The 18,584-nt window shown below is 35.7% G+C and overlaps 1 protein-coding gene across 2 annotated transcripts in view; it reads right to left on the reverse strand.

Moving 5' to 3' along the window:
- HFM1 (helicase for meiosis 1) overlaps positions 1-18,584 on the reverse strand; it is a 93,953-nt gene that overhangs the window by 6,825 nt on the left and 68,544 nt on the right. Inside the window, exons 30-35 of one of the 2 annotated variants that reach the window (XM_090271724.1) lie at positions 12,431-12,511; positions 12,078-12,190; positions 9,972-10,051; positions 8,911-9,014; positions 3,181-3,291; positions 1,691-1,781 (exon numbers count right to left, since the gene is read on the reverse strand). In XM_090271724.1, coding sequence (XP_090127850.1) covers positions 1,691-1,781; positions 3,181-3,291; positions 8,911-9,014; positions 9,972-10,051; positions 12,078-12,190; positions 12,431-12,511 — 580 coding nt within the window. Of the gene's footprint in view, positions 1-1,690; positions 1,782-3,180; positions 3,424-8,910; positions 9,015-9,971; positions 10,052-12,077; positions 12,191-12,430; positions 12,512-18,584 lie in introns of both variants that reach the window. The other variant, XM_090271723.1, reaches the window with a different exon arrangement.

The following is an 18,584-nucleotide window of genomic DNA, read 5'->3' on the forward strand; positions in this document are numbered from 1 at the left end:
CTGCATGACTCAGAGTTAGAACCAATGAATGGAAATAATAAAAAGAAATTTTTGGCAAACTCATATTCTACAAAGCTATTGAACAGTGTGAGATCCAAACATTGAACAAGCACTTGGGAGTGAATGTGCTCCTGTTCACTGGAGTTGTCTTGGTGAATATGGCATGATTACTTGACAGTGATGTTGAATGGAATTCTCTAAAATCTCTAATTCTTTGATGCTGAAGATCAGTAAAATGACTAAATAACAGCAAACATACCAAAAGGCACCACAGATTTAATATTTTTTTAACAAAGAAGTAAATGATCCTTAAGTAAACTGGATACTGAATAAAAAGTTGCTAGTATTATTTCTCTTTGGGAAAACTTTGGCTGTGGCTATAATTTCTCTCCCTTGATTTCTACTCAAGTCCAACCTCCACATGTATTTTGCATTTTTATAAAAATACATCAAGCTGAACATTTCTAAAATTGTTTTATTTTTCAAATGTCTATGTATTGTGTATTCTCAGGTAAACATCTCCATCTACCCACTTGCCATTTATTCTTCCCTCTTCCTCAATTACCATATCCCCTCAACTGCTAAATTTAATCTGTGTTATCTATGAAATGTTTTAAAAAATCTAACTTTATCTCTCAGTTTCCATCACCTCTACCTCATTGGCTGCCTTTCTCAAATTGGCCACCATGCCTCTGATCCCATTCATAATTCATTCTAAGTAACAAATGATATCACTTTATGTCACTACATATCACTCTACAAATCACTAGAATGGTTTTTCTTTCTGATCATACTGTTTATCCTGTGCTTAACAGTCTTGGATGACAACAGCACTAGGTAAAAACTAGAGGTCTCTAGGCTACCTCCAGCCTCCAGACATCATCATCATCATCATTTTATTATTATTATTATTATTATTATTATTATTATTATTATTATTATTATTATTATTATTTCAGGAGCAGGGTGCTATAGATTGTCACATTTTAAAAAATCAGTTGTCAAAACTTAAAAGTCAGGAGATGTCACATGAAAGTTTAGATTCCTAGCTTTAAAAAAATATTAGAATATTTGACAATACCAGACACTCATTTCCTGCACAGCAACGACTTATTGGAGCTCAGTAGTGGTTTTTTTCTTTAGATGGGATACTCTATAGTTGGCTTTGGCCCACCAAGTTCTAAAGTCAGTTTGAGTCGGTGATCTACTGGATCAAGTATAGGTGTCTAAAAATGGCATTTAGGGTTCCTCACAATCAGACCTCAGTAATCTCAGCCTTAATGCTATAGCCACACAGACCACACTTCACTGATCCTTGAACGTGGGATACTTTTTAAAGCCTCATCTCTTTACACATGTTTCTTCTACTTGGAATGCCTATTCAGCTTCAAGTCTTGTGAAAAATGAAGGTTCCTGGGCTCCAGCCCCAGAGACCATGATTCAGTAAGTGTGTGGGGCCCAGGAATGTGCATTTTTAATATCACTTCCTACGTGATTCTGATGCAGGTGGTCTGACAACAGCACTTTGAAAAACACAGCTCTAAGATTAAGAGGGTTTAGTCTGGCTAATACCTTACAGCTTCCTTGACATCTTAAGACTTGATGCCCATCTCCAATTATATGTTAGGAGAACATAAAGTTGTAAAAACCTGTATAAAGTTGTTTTCCAAACTCAACTTCTAAAACTTGCCTGTTTGACATTTCTCTTTGGAATTTGCTCTTTGACTCTTGGAAGGATAGCTTACTTCCACTGGTACTTGAACTCAGAGAGTTTCCAAATCCTATATAAAGAGATAACATTTTAAAATAAAATGCCAGGAAATAGCTGAATGGAACTTTTCACAAGTTCTACAGGGGCTCGCTCTCTCCAACTGTTATAACCTGGTTAAGGAAGGAATAAATAATTTTTCTCAATAGTCAAATTTAATTTGCATAGAGAAATAAGGGAGCAAAGCTAAGAGAGTAAAACCACAAAACACATAAGTTAGTTTATTACTCACTATATTAAAAGGTCTCCAAATCACTATCATGTATTTATTTTTAATTCATGTAAATAATCAAGTTAAAGTTCATTCAACATTTTCCATGGTCTATATGTAATTAAGTTCATTAAAAGTCCTCTACACATAGGGGAACATTTACGGTGATTGGCTTTCCCAGTGTCAAAGCTATGCCCTCATAGGATTAGGCTACCTCAAAGGACAAGTATAAATTGCCTCTTAACTTGCAGTACAGAATGACTCTAATTTTGAGGTAGGGGCCATAGTTGTCCAGTAATATAGGAAACTATGCCTCTTGATCCCATGTTGGAGATTTTTTTAGGCCCATTTCGTGAAGGTAGGTAAATTCTATTCCTTCTGGAAAGAGTATTAGCTCTTTAGGTGATTCTTAGAACCTTGAAACAATATTTCAACTTCTAATTGCTTCCTTTAGAAATATTTTTTAAAAGAGGACTGGGATGGAAAACGTTCAGAGGGAACTATAATTCCGAGGGAGTGATTTCCTTTTTGCAGCTGGCATGGGACAGAATACCTCCTTCTCGCTGTCTTATTACACATTCCCCAGATTTTCAATTCTCTGTTTTAGTGAACTAGAGTGAATCTGCCAGTAACTTAAAGAACTAAGTCTCATTATTTTTGGATTGTATATGATTTAAGTACAATATCTAATACAGGAGAAACTAATCCTTTCTTATTTATTTATACCTGAAAAGTTAATATTTCTACTAGAAATAAAAGTTATCTTTTATTTTCTTTGCTAGCAGATGAATATATTTCAAAAGAAAATACTTTTGTCCTTCACAAACATTAGCAGACCATGTGATCTTAGAATGGACAACTGGGTAGATGTTTTATGAGAGAAAACTGAATAAACAATCTGAATTTGAATAGAGTCATTAAAAATATAGGTGAGCAATAGAATAGAAGAAGCCCATTTGCTATACTATAGTCATGGAATAACTTGGACCTCTGTCCTTAGTAGAAGGAAATGCTTTCTGTGGAGTAGTCAAATTTTCAGTTTTGCTAAAAATTATATTCTTAACAAACCACAGCTAATTAAGCAAGCAGATTTAAAAAGAGGACCAAAAAAAAAAAAAAAAAAAATCAGTCCCAGAAGCTGAACTGAAAAATATTCAAAGAATTTCTCATGAAATTATTTCATGCTAACATACAATTTTACCTGATGTGTTTGTCGTATTGTCAGCTGAAAAGTTAGTAACTTCTATTAAGCTTTCATCATCAAAATCATCCCAAATTTCATTTCCCAATTCAAAGTTCACATTCAAAACTTCTGAAAACGTAGAGTTGTTTTTATCCACATCTGTCAAGTTCTGGCTTCCAGAAGTATTAAGATTTCTGTTGAACAGCATTGTTTGAGGAGCCTTCTCATCTGAAGTTGTAGAATAGCTCCATTTAGAAAAATCTGTCATGTGCATGTATAAAAGAATATAGGTACTTTTTAAATCATAAGCATTATTATCTATTGATATAGCAAACATACCTTTCAATTACTAAACAGAGGTCTTGAGTAATAGCTTTCAAAAGCATTGATTGGGTCAAGCATTGTTGAATGCTGTGTTCAAGCACTTCTATTTACTAAACTACACATACTGATAGTTAAACTAAAATTAATTTTCAATGGATTCTTTTAGACTAAATACATTTTCTATCTTAGCTTGGAAAATAGTCTTCTTTCCTCAGCTCTTTTCCATACAAATTAATTTTTAGTATTTTTATGAAATGTATTTGTCCAAAATATATCTTAATTTTTCTCCTGCTAAAAAATCCTTAGTGTTATAGAATGTTTGAAGACTAGACTTAGAGCCAGACTACCTGGGTAAAAATTCCACCTCTCTCATCTACTAGTTGTATGATCTTAGACAAGAAATTTAAACTCTCTGAGCCTAGTTTTCTCCTCTGTGAAATGGAATGATAATAGTACCTATGAGATAAAGATTGTTATGGGGACTAACTACCTTCTCTTGTGCAGTTTTCCATGGCAGTGTGTTAAAAAAGGTTTAATAACTGCTTTTCAAAAAAGTATGCATGTATATACATATGTATGTTTAATACATATGTATTTATTATAAGTAAAGGACACGTGGCACACAATTTACAAATAATAAAATATTTATTATAAATTCCATATATCTAATTGGTTCTCACTGAATGTTTTCATTGAAATTTGCCAAACTCTTACTTCTATAGTCAACCTATGATTGCACTTGACAAATTAATATAGTTCTCACATGAATGTTGTTTGATATTTTTGTTGACTTTTAAGAAGTAGGATGAAAGTTAAATAACAAAGACATATGCTGGGACTTCATCCATTCATCCACTGACTTAAGCAACTTCTTTGCTGAATTAGATAATAGTTTTCAGTTTTTTTGTGCTATTCACAATATAATGGCTACAGACACAATACACTGTTAAACTTAATCTGTACTATTAACATTTTCTTAAATCAAGCCTTGACTTGTAATGTTTGCTGATTTCCATGGTATAAAAACTTTCACTATGACTGACTTTAAGCTTTCAATATGACATCACTGGATACTAAGTTGGGAAGAAATGCGTAACCGCACCTCACTATCCAGTATTCCACTATATAGATACAAATATAGATGCAAATAATCTCAAAGACAGATAATGTAGTAGAATAGGAAATGATTCGTTCTGAGTATTTATAGCCTTTGTTTTAAATATTTTATTGGATTGAAAGTTTACATGATTAAACTTTTAATAATAGTTGAAAGATTCCCCCCAATTTAATAATATCTCACAAGCCAGTATAAGCTTGCTCCAATCACTGCTAAGTTTCCTTCACTGTAAATATCCTCTATCCTCTTCTTCACCTATCCAAATCCTTCTTTATCCTTCAACTGCACCTACAACCACAGTTCACATTATTCTACTTTTGCACATTGCTATACATCCACCATATACAATAATATGTACTAAAAACAGAAGTAGGTATGAAGTGCAAAGGGGATTCAAAGGGAGCAGGACCTAAACCTACAATGGAAGTCAGAGTAAACACCTTTCAGATGTAACATTGGAATTTGAGCTTGATAGAACTGTGTGATTGTGGAGCAGGACAAGAAGGAAAGTCAAGGTGTTCCATGACGAGAGAACAGCATGTGAAGGGCACAGCAGTATGACAGATGAGAGAATGTTTGGAGAAGTGCATGTTTTCAGGATTTCTGGAGCACAAAGTAGAAGGAGAAGGCAGGACCTATTGAGACTGTACAGGCAGTTCAGTGCTAGATTGTGTTGAAGCTCATTTGGCATGTTAAGATATTCACTTTATTTTTCTTATAGACAACGAATAACTATTGAAAAGACTGTAGCAAGAGGCTTGCATGATCAGGTATGCCTGTTAGATCACTCAGAATAGTTACGGATTAGAGGATGGTGAGATTGGAAGCAAAGGAAAAAGCAAGAGAGCCACTGTAATAAGTGAGAGACAATGAATGCCTAAACTGGAGTACCAGCAGAAGAAATAGAGAGGAAAGAATAGATATAGAGACATTTAGGTGGTAAAATACATAGGACTTGGTGGTTAATTACATGTGAGTTAAGATATTTAGGCTGATTCTTTTCTGCCTTTAGCAGCTTGGAAAAGAAGAGGGTTCTTTCCCACAGCTAAGGAAACAAGACAAGGACCATGAGATATAGAGAAAATAGAAAGAAAGGATTCAGATCCTGGCATGTTATCTTTTAGGTGGGTATGTCCAGAAAGGTGATTGCACAGATGGGTCAGGGAACAGCCAGAAAGATCTAGATGGGAATATAGATTTAGAAGTCACCCAAATATGGTTAGTAATTAAAGACATGGGCATAGGCGACACTATCTAAGAAAAGCTTATCGAGAAGAATAGAGAAGCAAAAAAAGAATCCTTTTGCAACATCAACAGGAAGAAAAGACCAACCAGTTCCAGAAGTAGTAGGAGACCCAACTGAGTGGCTTACTTGAAACCAAAGGGGTGATTTCCAAACAGAAGAAAAAACCAGATGTATCAAATACTACAAAGCTCAAAGAAAATAAAAACTGAAAATAGTTCACTGAATTCAGCACTTAGGAGGTCACTAAATGTCTATAAAGAGTGATGAGGAGGTAAGGAAGTGAAAACAGTGAGTATCAATTGTTTTTTCAAGAATTTTGTTTTAATGGGAAAGCGAGAAGTAGCACATATAAAGACTAGTGATTCTGTTTCTTTTTTCCTCTGCTTGGCATGCTTTTCCTTCTTTTACAGAGTATCTTTCTTGTCCTTTGAGGAAACTGCCTCCAACATTCCAGATGATCCTGGTGAGGATGTCATTCATGGTACCCTGGCTTCTGCAGGGCCATGGGTAAAACACATGACCCAATCCTCAGGGTACAGGACTGCTTAAAAGATAAATAAAAGACTTAAATGAGAGTAAGCAGAATGAACTCTGGTCTGCCAAAGCTAACAGGAAAGACTGCGTTTTTCTACTGAAGCTATTAAACTGGAAAAATGTGATGTGAGAAATGCTGTTTAAAAAAATAAAGCCAATTAGTAACCAGGATATCTTTTTTAAAAATGAGAGAAAACCAGAGGCCTGATGAAATCATTTGAATGCCTAGATCAAGCAAGATTAAAGCCAAATACCTGTCTGGACTTTTCAGTTTATATGAGACAACTGGTTTCCTTTTTTGTACTAAGTCACTTTGAGTAGAAGTTCCTTCCCTTACAATCAAAAAGGCCATATCTAGTTAGATGGGCATATGGAGCTGAAGAAGAAAGAGACTTGCGTATATTTATATGTTGAAGAAAAACAGATAATAATGAGGATAGCTTGAAAAAAGCGGGAAAAGGGAGAGGGATAAATGGTCTCTAAAGTCCCAGGGAATACAAGATCGGAAAGATTAAGATTACAGGTTGAGAGAGAAACCTTGAATAGATCATTTTTTTTTTTTTTATGACAAATATAAAGTTTAGGATGGGTACAGACACAGAGAAATACATAGTTGTGGGGTGAAAAGTTGAGAGAGTTCATATACTGTTGGTTAATTTTCAATTCTCAATTGATAACCAAAAGTCAATTTCATTTTATAGAAATGGCATTGGTCTGGGAATCAAGAGATATGGACTCTATTTCTGGTTTGGGCATTAATTAGATAATGTGATTTTGTGCAAGTCATTTAATTTCTCAAAGTCTTGGATTCTTTCACTGTAAAGTGGGAAATTGCACAAAGGTCCCTTATAATTAAAATTTTATGATTTAACATTCTTCCTCTTAATTTCTGACATTTTTTTCATCCTTTCCTGAGATTGGAACACAGATAATAAAACTTGCTACTTTTTTTTAAACATTCTTAAAAGCAGTGTTTGAATACATTTATAGTATGTTTTGTCATCAAAGACTAATGTGTGAAAAGTATAAATCCACAATTATTAAATTACTGCTAATAGTACCAAATTGTGCTAAGAGTTTTATGTACATTATCACATTTAATCTCAAGATCCCTAAAATATAACCAGATGAGGGTATCAAGACAAAATGGGTAAGTACACTATGAAGGGTCACACAACTACTAAATGGCAGAGCTAGAATATACTATACAGACCCTTCTTTCAAAAAAAAAGAGGGGTTCATTAAGCAAATCAAGGATACAGTTATCATTGGGGGTTAAATTATCATGATGAGACTTTTATATAATATAAATTGGATTTGCAGTAGTGGGTAGAAAAGAAATAAAAGTAGAAATACTCTGTAAAAACAACATGAAAGTAAACAGAGGGAAGGATAAACTCTGGTATGGAAAGGGGCAGGGTAGAGCCAGTAGTACAAGGAGTAGGTCAGAGGACTGTAGGTTGAAGGGAGATAAAAATAAGAGGTTTGACAATTGTACCTTCTATGCATGTTTTAATGGCATTCAGGCTTTGGACAAGTTGGATAAATACTCTGATACTTTAGGTGAGATTAGGGGACTTTTCTTGATCTGATATTGGGCCTAAAGGCTACCATGGTATCATAAGAAGTGGTGGGTACTCCAGCCCTTGCCTACCTAAGATCTTAAAAGTACGGCTAGAAGAAACATAAAGTAACAGCCTGAAGGAAAGAGTAGCAATAGATGCCAAGTCCACACACATGAAATTATTTTCAGAAAACCCCAAGCTTGCCATTTCTACATACAGGAACTTGAACAAACAACTCTATGGCCAGGATTATTTCTCACACATTTTAACAGACTGGTTGTTAATAACATGATCCAGAGAAATGATGCCATTAATGGCAGGATCCAGACTAATGATGAACCAGGCACAATGCTGAAAAATTTATATGCATTATTATTTCATGAATTTAATGACAGACACAAATAAAAGGCAAACCTAGATTACACACCAGCTATATCCTACAAACTAGGTTATATTCTTATAGTATTCAATATCACAGAAATTATAAGAATCATAGGTTTTAGAGATATTAAAGATCACCCTACTTAATCCCTTAATTTTAAAAATAAGCCCCAAAGAAATTAAATAATTTTCCCAAGGTCACACAGCTATTTTGAAATATTGGATTAATTTTATAAACATAAAATTATTTTAAGTAATTCTAAATATATGTAAAAGTAATAGTTCATCATTTTAATACCGTTTGTACCCAAAGATCCCTTATTATCTCAGCTTTTCCTCATATTATTTTTAAATAAAAAGTCAACACTATGTATTTTTCTAAAAAATCTGACAGACATGGTACAACCATCTGAAATAACACATCCAAAGAATTCGAAATTGGTTCAATAATCAAAGAGAAAACTGTTCGCCAAATTTTAATCATAATGATTTCAGAGGTTGATTTTTCAGTAACATTATTTGTCAATTGAAAATAATGAGAAAGCATATCCTCTCTCAAGTCAATATTAATGGTAATTTACCTTGGTCTTGATATTCAGATGGTTCTTGTTGAGCATTTGCACAGATTTCATGCTGATCCCTCTGCTCCATTATAGATAGTTCAGGTATGTTTAAATATTCTGACCTTTATAAAGAAATAAAACCATAAAAATTTTAAATAAAATAACAGTAATCGGACTTTGAAAATTACTTATTCATATAGGTGAAAAAAAGTTATAGGTCATTCATTAAACACTTCTATGATAAACTATACCAGCTGGACATAAAGGGTAAAAAATAGGTGTTTAATGGAAGCAATAGATGCTTAGTCATTTTTATATACCCCCAATATGTGGATATCTGCTATCTGTGTATAGCTTTAAAAATCTATTTCTAATGCTACTTTCCATTAGATAAACAAAAGCTAGGATCTCTTGATGTAGTGTTGGCATCTGTTCTGATTGGTCAATGGTTATTCTGAATGAGTTAAGTGTATTATATGTCATTCCTGCACATAAAATGCCCTTATCTAAAAGGGAAATAAGATCATAATATATGGAAAAAATGCTGACTGATCATCTAGGACCTTCTGCTTATTAACTAGGATTATGAGCTTCAGTTATTTCATCTATAAAATGGCAGAAAAAATACCCATTTTAGGAACCAGGTGGTTAAGGGCAAAATATTTATTAATGTACATTTTTAAATTATAAATCTGAGATATTATTAATATAGAGGGAGTCCCGAAATGGAAAGTATTAGACTTTGTAGCCAACATCAATTCTCTTTTTAAAATATACTCTTGTCACTTGTTAAGTTCAATAGGAAAAGGGAGTCTGATGGAATCACATAGAGGATGGGTAGCTTCCCAGGGAAGAGATTATTCAATGACGTATTTTTCAAAGTATTCTATAACTGGAGTTCCAAATAAGTTTAGGGTATGAAAGATAACGACACTCTTATGATATTACCTCATTATGGAACTAAATGATTACTGTGATTTGAGGGTGCTAGTAACCATCTTTTTCTGAATAAATGATTATTTGGAGGAACAGAGTTTATGATGAATATTTTACCATAGATATTAACATTATATTTGTACCTTGATATACTAGGAAGAGAAGCTTTTGGAGTAAAACAAAACTCATTAAGGTCCACACTTTGAGATTTATTCATCTGCATCTATTAATGAAAAAAAAACACAAGTTTAGCTACCAATTTCCCATCAATACCTTTTAATAAGTAAGCTAAACAGCAAAATTCCTACTGGTATATAAAGTGCAAAAACCAATGAATTATGAGAAACTCAGGCTAGTTTTCAACTCAAGTTTCCTTCTTAGGCCCTTCTTAAATGTAGATATTCTTCAAGGTTCTTTACTAGACTTCTCACTCCACACATTCTCAATCCAATATTTCATCTCTTCCCATAGACTCAATGATCATCTACATGGGAATGACTCTCAAATCTGTATTTCTAGCTTAGCTATCTCTGCTGATTTTCAAAGTTATATACAGCTGTCTGTAAAACAACTTTAGTTAGACACCTTGCAGGCCTCTGCTTCAGTATTTCCCACATTGAATTTACCATGTCTCTACACCTCCAAGCTTCCTTTTCCTTTAGAGTTCCTACCCTAGTGAGGCCTTACTTTTCCCCAGTTGCTTGAGTCAGAAAGCTGGGCATGATCTTTAACTACTCCTTCCATAACCAATTAAGTACCAAGCTAGTTGATCCTATCTATGGAAAATATTTTAAACTTCTCTCTATTGCTACACTAGACTAGGCCATCATCTTGCTTGCATTATTGCAAAGCCCACCTAATGAGTCCTTGTGTTCCTTTTGTATCATCCTCTAATCCATTCTCTACATTACATAATGACTTTATCTAATGCAATTCTGATTATGTCACTGATTAAAGGCCTTCAGTGACTTTCTACTTTCAGGATAAAATCCAAATCCTTAAAATAGCAAACAGATGTTCATGATCCAGCTGCTACTTACTTTTCCAGCTTCATCTCTCTCCACTAATGCACCCCCTACTTGTAATTGAAGTCCAGACATACCATTATTACTTCAGTTTCTTAACTAAAGAGATCTCTATCTCTTTCTCAGCTCTGGAATATTGCATATTCTCTATGTATGAAATAATATTCTATCGCTCTCTACCACTCAGGTGCCCACCTCTTCATACTCGGCTTATGCCTGTATATCCTTTAGGTCTCAATCATGTTTATTAGGAGTCCTTTCCTGGCCTACTAAATGTGGAGTGAGTACACTTTCTATCTAACTTCAAGTTATCTTACAGTTCTGTCACAGAATCACTCAACAAACTATACTGAAAAAGTTTATTTACTTATTTGTATCCTTCACTCAATTATAAGTTCTATAAGGACTGGGACTAAAACTGTCTTATTCATCACTGTATCTTAACACCTATTATAATAGTGCTTGGCATTTTCTTGGTGTTCAATGACTATGGAAAAAAACTCATATGAAATAAAGATGGAAGAAAGGAAAAGAAAAACTTGAGTGGCTAAAAATTATCTCAGATGGTAGTCATTTCAAACTGCATGCCTCTTATGTCTCTCCCTGCTTCCCAGTATTCCCCTTGATTTATAGCCTCATGACTTAGAATCTTCATCTTATACAAGCCCTAGAAAAGAAATAGCCATTCTGCCATTTTCTTGACTTTTTTCTGTGGCCTGATCCATTATGTTGTCCTGGATATGATGACTTAGACTTAGGGTTAGTCTGCTATGAACTAGCCTATCAAACAGTAGGAACTCCCATTTCTTCATTACTTGGAAGGGAGGCTCTTGCTCAGTACTCCTCTAGATGCATTAATCAAAATTGACTTCAGACTTCCCAGCCCAGGCCAGCACAGATGGAGCCAGGGAACGGCAAGAGTGCCTAGTTTCAGTTGCTGAACCAAGACAAGCTACATATCCTTTTTCATTTACCTTTTTTCTGGGGAATGAGAGGGAAGCAAATGAGGCAAGGGGCTGCAAATATGTCTCCAAAGTGGATTTATAGACTGATTATTAATAACTGTAATACCTTTTCCCTTAGAAACACTATTATGACTAATGGTCATATTCCTAGTCAAGCCCTCAAGTACACTGTTGATACCTACCTAACTGAAGCACAGAATAAAGGAATATTGAGATACATTTAATTACAGAACAAGGGATAAACATTATTAAAACTAACCTTGAGACGTTTAACTGGAGGAAGGGATGAAGCATTTCTGTTTCTTAAATCTGATAAATATGAAGAAATTTTTGGCTCTTTCATTTCTGACTTCTGTGCAACTCCAGTTTTACCTTTGAAAAGAAATTCTAGATTCTTCAGGTTAAACTTTAGCTATTGTTCACATAAAGCCAAATTTCTTTAAAATTTCTAATCTAGTATTTACTTTTTTTATGTTGCCCACAAAAGAAAATTATTTGTATTATAAGCTGCATAATATAAATAGTATACATAGATAATTAGCAAGTAATTACTATTTATCAAAGACCTTTCAATTTTTAAAACCTGAAATACACTTGTTTTATGTAACTCACAGCAGTCATGTCCACATATCTGTTTATTTTTACAGTGATGATTACATTCTCGATTCCCAGGTTTTTTGCAGATAGTCATTCCTAAATTAATATAAGATAAATAAATCTATTTTTACTACATCTATTATTATAACTTTAATATAATTAATTCATATCATCTCCTTCCTTTCAGACAGTACAAAAAGATAATTTTTCACATTTCCTCCGATATTAACCCATTTAATATGTAATTTAAAAAAATAGTTCTGATAAGTTAGTCCCTGCCCCACTCTTAGCCTCAACTCAGTTTTCACAAGGAGTACTGAGCCACCCTGTAAGCTTTTGTTGACTTCCCTGATACAAATAGAGTAATTCAATACTTCCTGTCCTGAATGAGGTAAGAAGAAGGGTGGAGTTTTGAAACTTTTTTGCTACTTTATACTTAAACCTCAAGAACCAGGAAAGAAGCAAACTTCATGGCATTTTGATGGCATCACTGACAGCTGCTAGGAGGTAGGACACTACATATTTAATAAATGTTAGAAATAAGTGTCTTAGGGTTACGATAAATTTGCTATATCAATTCACAGAAAGGAGAGGTTGCTTCCAACTTGATCCCCAAAGCTAGAATTAATATATCTGAATATGTAATTTATTCATTTATTATATTTTAAATAGGCTCTTTGATCTTAGCTCTCACTAGTAACAATGAGGAAGGGAGAAACATCTGAACTGGAACTTGAAGGACAGACAGGATCTGTACATGAGAAGGGATCAGGGGGAGATGTTCCAGGCCATTGACATAATATCCAAAGGGAGTACACTACAGATGGTAGAAATGGAAATCTGTTTCTTTTCGCTGGAGCATAGATTTTAAGTTACTAGAAATGTAGACAGTGAAAAGCTTTGAAAACCTTTAACCTTTCTTGGTCTTTTACTCTTCATTTTCAGTGTCACTGCTCCATCAACCTTTCTCAATGCATGGCACATTTAGACAATGATAACACGGTGTGTGTATAGCACCTGGGGTAAATGGATGACTTGCTCACCATATGGAGCAACTGGCTAGACACCTTGGAGGCTAAGCAGATCAATGTATTGGGTACTAATTAAGTAATAAAACATCCCTGGCAACTGGAAACTAACAGCTGAGCAACAGTGTTACCAACTGAACACAAACAACTTGGAATAATATAAAGAATCCTCAGATAAGGCCACTGTGACTACAGAAGACAGAGATAAAGACCACAGCACAATTATTTCCGGAAACTAGAAATAAGGACACTCAAGAACCAGAAAAATAACTAAATATCTCCCTCTTCTGGCTAACACAAATGACTACTATTTCTTTAATCCTCTCATCTCCAAGATAAAATATGCCAAAATATCCAATACTCCACTTTTGAGAGCACCCAATCCAGAACTCGCCCCTGCTTTCCCTAAACGCTCCTAAGAATCACCCAGCACAAGGTGAAATCTTCAAATAAGGACCTCTCAGCTCTCTGAGACCTGCCAGTGCTGCGCTCTCCAACACCTGACTTTCTGTGAATCCAGGCATGCTCCCAGCATCCTTGGCTGAAAGGTTTTGACTTGAACACTTTACAAGGTGAGCTATGGCTTGCAAAGTTTTGCCCCAGTTCACGATCTCATCTTTCACTTACTCAGTTTCCTTGAATCCAGTCCTACAATGCTAAAATTTATTCTATATTGTTGTTTAATTAATTCTCCTGAAGTTCAACTCTGATCAGATAGTTTGCCCACTTAGAAACAGTTATTTCCTGCTACCAACAAAATTAATTCCTTATTGGGAGTTCCTCCACAATATAATTCTAGCCTCCCTTTCCAGCACCCATACTAACCTTACATTCATCAAAACCATTCACTTGCCATTACGCAGTCTCAAGTCTTTCTATGATTGCATCTTTGATATTACCTCGCTTCACTTCTTTGTCCATCAGAACTTATGGAGATCCATCCTAGTCACCCCATCTAGAAGTGATTTCTCTATCCTTTGAGCTCCTATGACATTTTCCTTATCCCTCTCTGCTTCCTGTATGCTGTCTTATATTTAATGTACTTACATGAAAAACACAGTGGAAAAGTATAGGGTACCCTAGAGTAAGAAAACATGAGTTATAACATGGGCTCTGATCTGTAAAAAACAGAGAATAAAAATGATACCTGTTTTTTTTAATCTCACAGAGATGAAAAGATAAAATTTAAGTATGTGAAAGCACTTTAAAATTAAGTGATAAATTAATATCTCTACTATTACATTAACTAAAGATTATACAGTAATTATAAAATTAAAATTGTTCTGAGTGCTATAAAGGAGAGAGGTACAATGCTATTTGATAACAGGGATAACTTCCCTGGTCATTTCCCTAAGAAGTGACAATTGGGCTGAGGAGTAAGAGTGGGACTTAACAAGAAAAAGAGGTAGAAGAGTGTGTTTCAGGCAGAGGGAGTAGCATATACAAAAGCTCTAGGACAAGAGTAAGCACTGAGAAACTGGAAGGCCAGTGTGGCTGAGGCTCAACAACCGAGAGAGTGTATAAGATGAGACTGTAGTGGTAGAAAGGTCAACCTATATTTGTAGGGTACCCTGGCCATTGCATGACTCCACATAGGCCATGTAGGGAAGGCTCAGCTGCTTACAGAATGCCCTCTGACTCTCCTTGGGACAAAGTCAAAATAGGCAGTCTTGTGAGAAGTTAAAGGCCATTTCTCACCTGCCTCTTCAGCTTGCAGGAGGCACCCTATCTTGCATGTGGCTGCTATGAGGCAGTTTTTCATCTGCCTCCAGTTCCAGTAAGGCATAGGTCTTTTCACCTCACCCCTTTCAGATACAGCTACAGGTTATAAAACTGCTTAGCTGCAACTTAAGAGTTGACTCCTCAAAAACAAGGCAACCCACCATATCCATCATCTGGCCTCTCCAGCAAGCAGTAGATACCATGCTGATCTTGTTTTGCTGTCTGTGTAATAAACTGTCTAAATCTATTTGGGTCTCTTGTGTCCTTAAATAGCCAGTTCTATGGAGGTGAGGCACCCACCCCACTGCTACTTAGGGACTGATTGACCACGAGACATTATGGAACCTGCTAATGGTCTGGGATTTTCATTCTAAAAGCTATGGGGAGCAAATGAAGTGTTTTAACCAAAGAAGGGATGTAATTGAATTTATATTTAAAAAAAAAATCAATCTATGGAGTATAATAAGGAGAATGGATTTGAGAGAGGTTAGAATGGATACAAGAAAACTAGTTAACTTATATGTGGAATCTAAAGGACAAAATAAACAAACAAAATAGAAACAGATTCATAGATATAAAGAACAGACTGATGGTTGACAGATGGGAGGTGGGTTGGGGGGCTGATTGGAAAAGGTGAAGGGATTAAGAAGTACAAATTGGTAGTTACAGAATAGTCACAGAGATGTGAATTGCAGCATAGAGAATATAGTCAATAATATTGTAATAACTATGGATGGGGCCAGGTGGATAGTAGAAATATTGGAAATTACATACTCTGTAAAGAACATAATTGTTTAACCACTATACTGCACCTTTGGACCTAATACAGAATAATATTGAATGTAAACTATAACTGAAAGATAAGTAAATAAAAGAAAACTAGTTAAGAAGCTACTGCAGTCAGTTAAGCAAGAAAATGAAAGGAACTTGGTCTAGGTAGTGGGAGAAGTAGATTTAAAGAGAATGGACTCATTTGACAGATATATAGAAGGTAAAAATACAGTTTATGAAGAATCAAGTAGGGTACTTTTATTTCTTGAGCAGCATATTGTTAACCTTTAAGTTGTATTGCCTTCCTTTTAGTCCAGCAATATCTACGTTAAATTTAAGTTTATTCAGTATTTCAATGATAAAGACACATGTACAAAAACATTTCACCCATTTATTCTCCTTTCATAGAGACTTCCTTTCTTGAAGTCCCCCCTATCCCCACCATCCTCCTCCTAATACAATCTAGGCCTGTCTTATAGTTGTGATGCTGACACATCCTTTCATTAAGCTCCTGGACTGAATCCAGTATTCCTGGATCCTTTGACTTTTCCTTTCTTGGTTAACTGCTTAGTTTTATTGCGCTCATCCCCAAACTGCCTGACAAAGAAAGTGTGACAGTTAAAACTTTCTGAATCCTTGAATGTATTAAGATATGTTTATTTTATTTTCAGATTTAACAGTTTGGCTGGGTACAGAACACAGGTTTCAAAATCATTCCTTCCTAAATTTTTAAGTGCATTGTCTTCCAGAATCCAGTGTTGCTGATAAAAAGACTAACACAGACTTCCAGCCAAGATGGAGGCCTAGACAGACATACTGGGTCTCCCTCCACAACTAAAAAGGAATACAACTACCTCAAAACTAGAGACAACCAGAAGTTCCAGAAAATCAAGCTGTATGGATGTCCAAAAAACAGAGGTATAAAGAAGCAATATTCATCCAGACAGGTAGGAGGGGCAGAGCCAGGGCGGAGAGGACGCAGTGGCAGCAGTGGCGGCGGTGGCAGCAGCAGCAGGCCAGCAGAAAGCACAGTCACATGTTTTAAAAAGTGGGGAGGGACACCTGGGGATCGTTGACAGCTCCTGACCAGACCGCGAAGCTCATGGTCCCAGCGCCAGGGAATATCAAACCTCATTGATTCTGACTGCAAACCAGTGGGGGTTGGGGCATAGGAAGAAACTGCTGGTCTCTCATCAGAGTCTGCTTGTTTAAAGGTCCGCCATGGTCCTAGAACATCCGCAGACCCACCCACTCTGGGAACGAAGGCCAGGGCAACAGCTAGAGAAGCACCAGTCCCATACAGAAGTGGGAGAAGTGCCTGGAAAAGGGACAAGTGCTGAGCAACTGGCATTGTTCCCTCTCTGACCCCTCCCCCACATACAGTGCCACAATGTGGTGAAACAGGTCACCCTGTACTGATGAATACCTAAGGCTCCGCCCCTTACAACGTAACAGGTGCGACAGCTCTACCAAGACACAGAGGCAAACAAACACAGGAGCCTGTCAAGATAAAGAGACAGAGAAGTATGACCGAAAAGGGGAAACGGATCAAGGTTCCAGTGGGAGAACGAAGCAACAAAGAGACACTCAACCTAATAGACGAGGAGATAGCCAATCAAACAGATGCAGAATTCAAAACACTGGTGATAAAGATACTCACAAGTTTGACAGATATGCTAGAGTATGGCAAATGCACAAGGAAAGAAGTAAAGGCTATGCTAAGTGAACCAAAGGAAAATCCACACAAACCCAATGGTGAAGGGAAGGAAACTGGGGTTCAAATAAATGATTTGGAACATAAGGAAGAAAATAACAGTCAACCAGTACAGAATGAAGAAATAAGACTTGAAAAACATAAGAAAAGGCTTAGGAACCTCTGGGACAACTCTAAATGTGCCAACATCCGAATGATAGGGATGCCAGAAGGAGAAGAGGAAGAGCAAGAAATTGAAAGTTTATGTGAAAAAATAATGAAGGAAAACTTCCCAAGTTTGGCGAAGGAAATAGACATACAAGTCCAGGAAGCACAGAGAGTCCCAAACAAGCTAGACCCAAAGAGGACCACAACAAGACACATCATCGTTAAAATGCCAAAGGTGAAAGATAAAGAGAGAATCTTAAAAGCAACAAGAGAAAAGCAGAGAGTTACCTACAAAGGGGTGCCTATAACACTTTCAGCTGATTTCTCAAAAGAAACTTTGCAGGCAAATGGGACTGGCAAGAAGTATTCAATGTGATGAAAAGCAAGGACCTACAACCAAGATTACTCTATCCAGCAAAGCTATCATTTAGAATGGAAGGGCAGATAAAGTGCTTCCCAGACAAGGTAAAACTAAAAGAGTTCATTATCACCAAGCCATTATTGTATGAAATGTTAAAGGGACTTATTTAAGAAAAAGAAGATAAAAACTATGAACACTAAAATGACAACAAACTCACAACTACTGACAACTGAATCTAAAAAATAAAAACAAAATCCAACTAAGCAAACCAGAATAGGAATAGAATCATAGGTATGGGGATTACTTGGAGGGTTATCAGCTGAGAGGGGGGAGGGGGAAAATGAGGAAATGGTGTAGGGATTAAGAAGCATAATTGGTTGGTACAAAATAGACAGGGGGAAGTTAAGAATAATATAGGAAAGGGTG

The sequence above is a fragment of the Furipterus horrens genome, unplaced genomic scaffold, assembly GCF_987537825.1.
Source record: "Furipterus horrens unplaced genomic scaffold, mFurHor1.1.pri manual_scaffold_3, whole genome shotgun sequence".
Lineage (NCBI taxonomy): Eukaryota > Metazoa > Chordata > Mammalia > Chiroptera > Furipteridae > Furipterus > Furipterus horrens.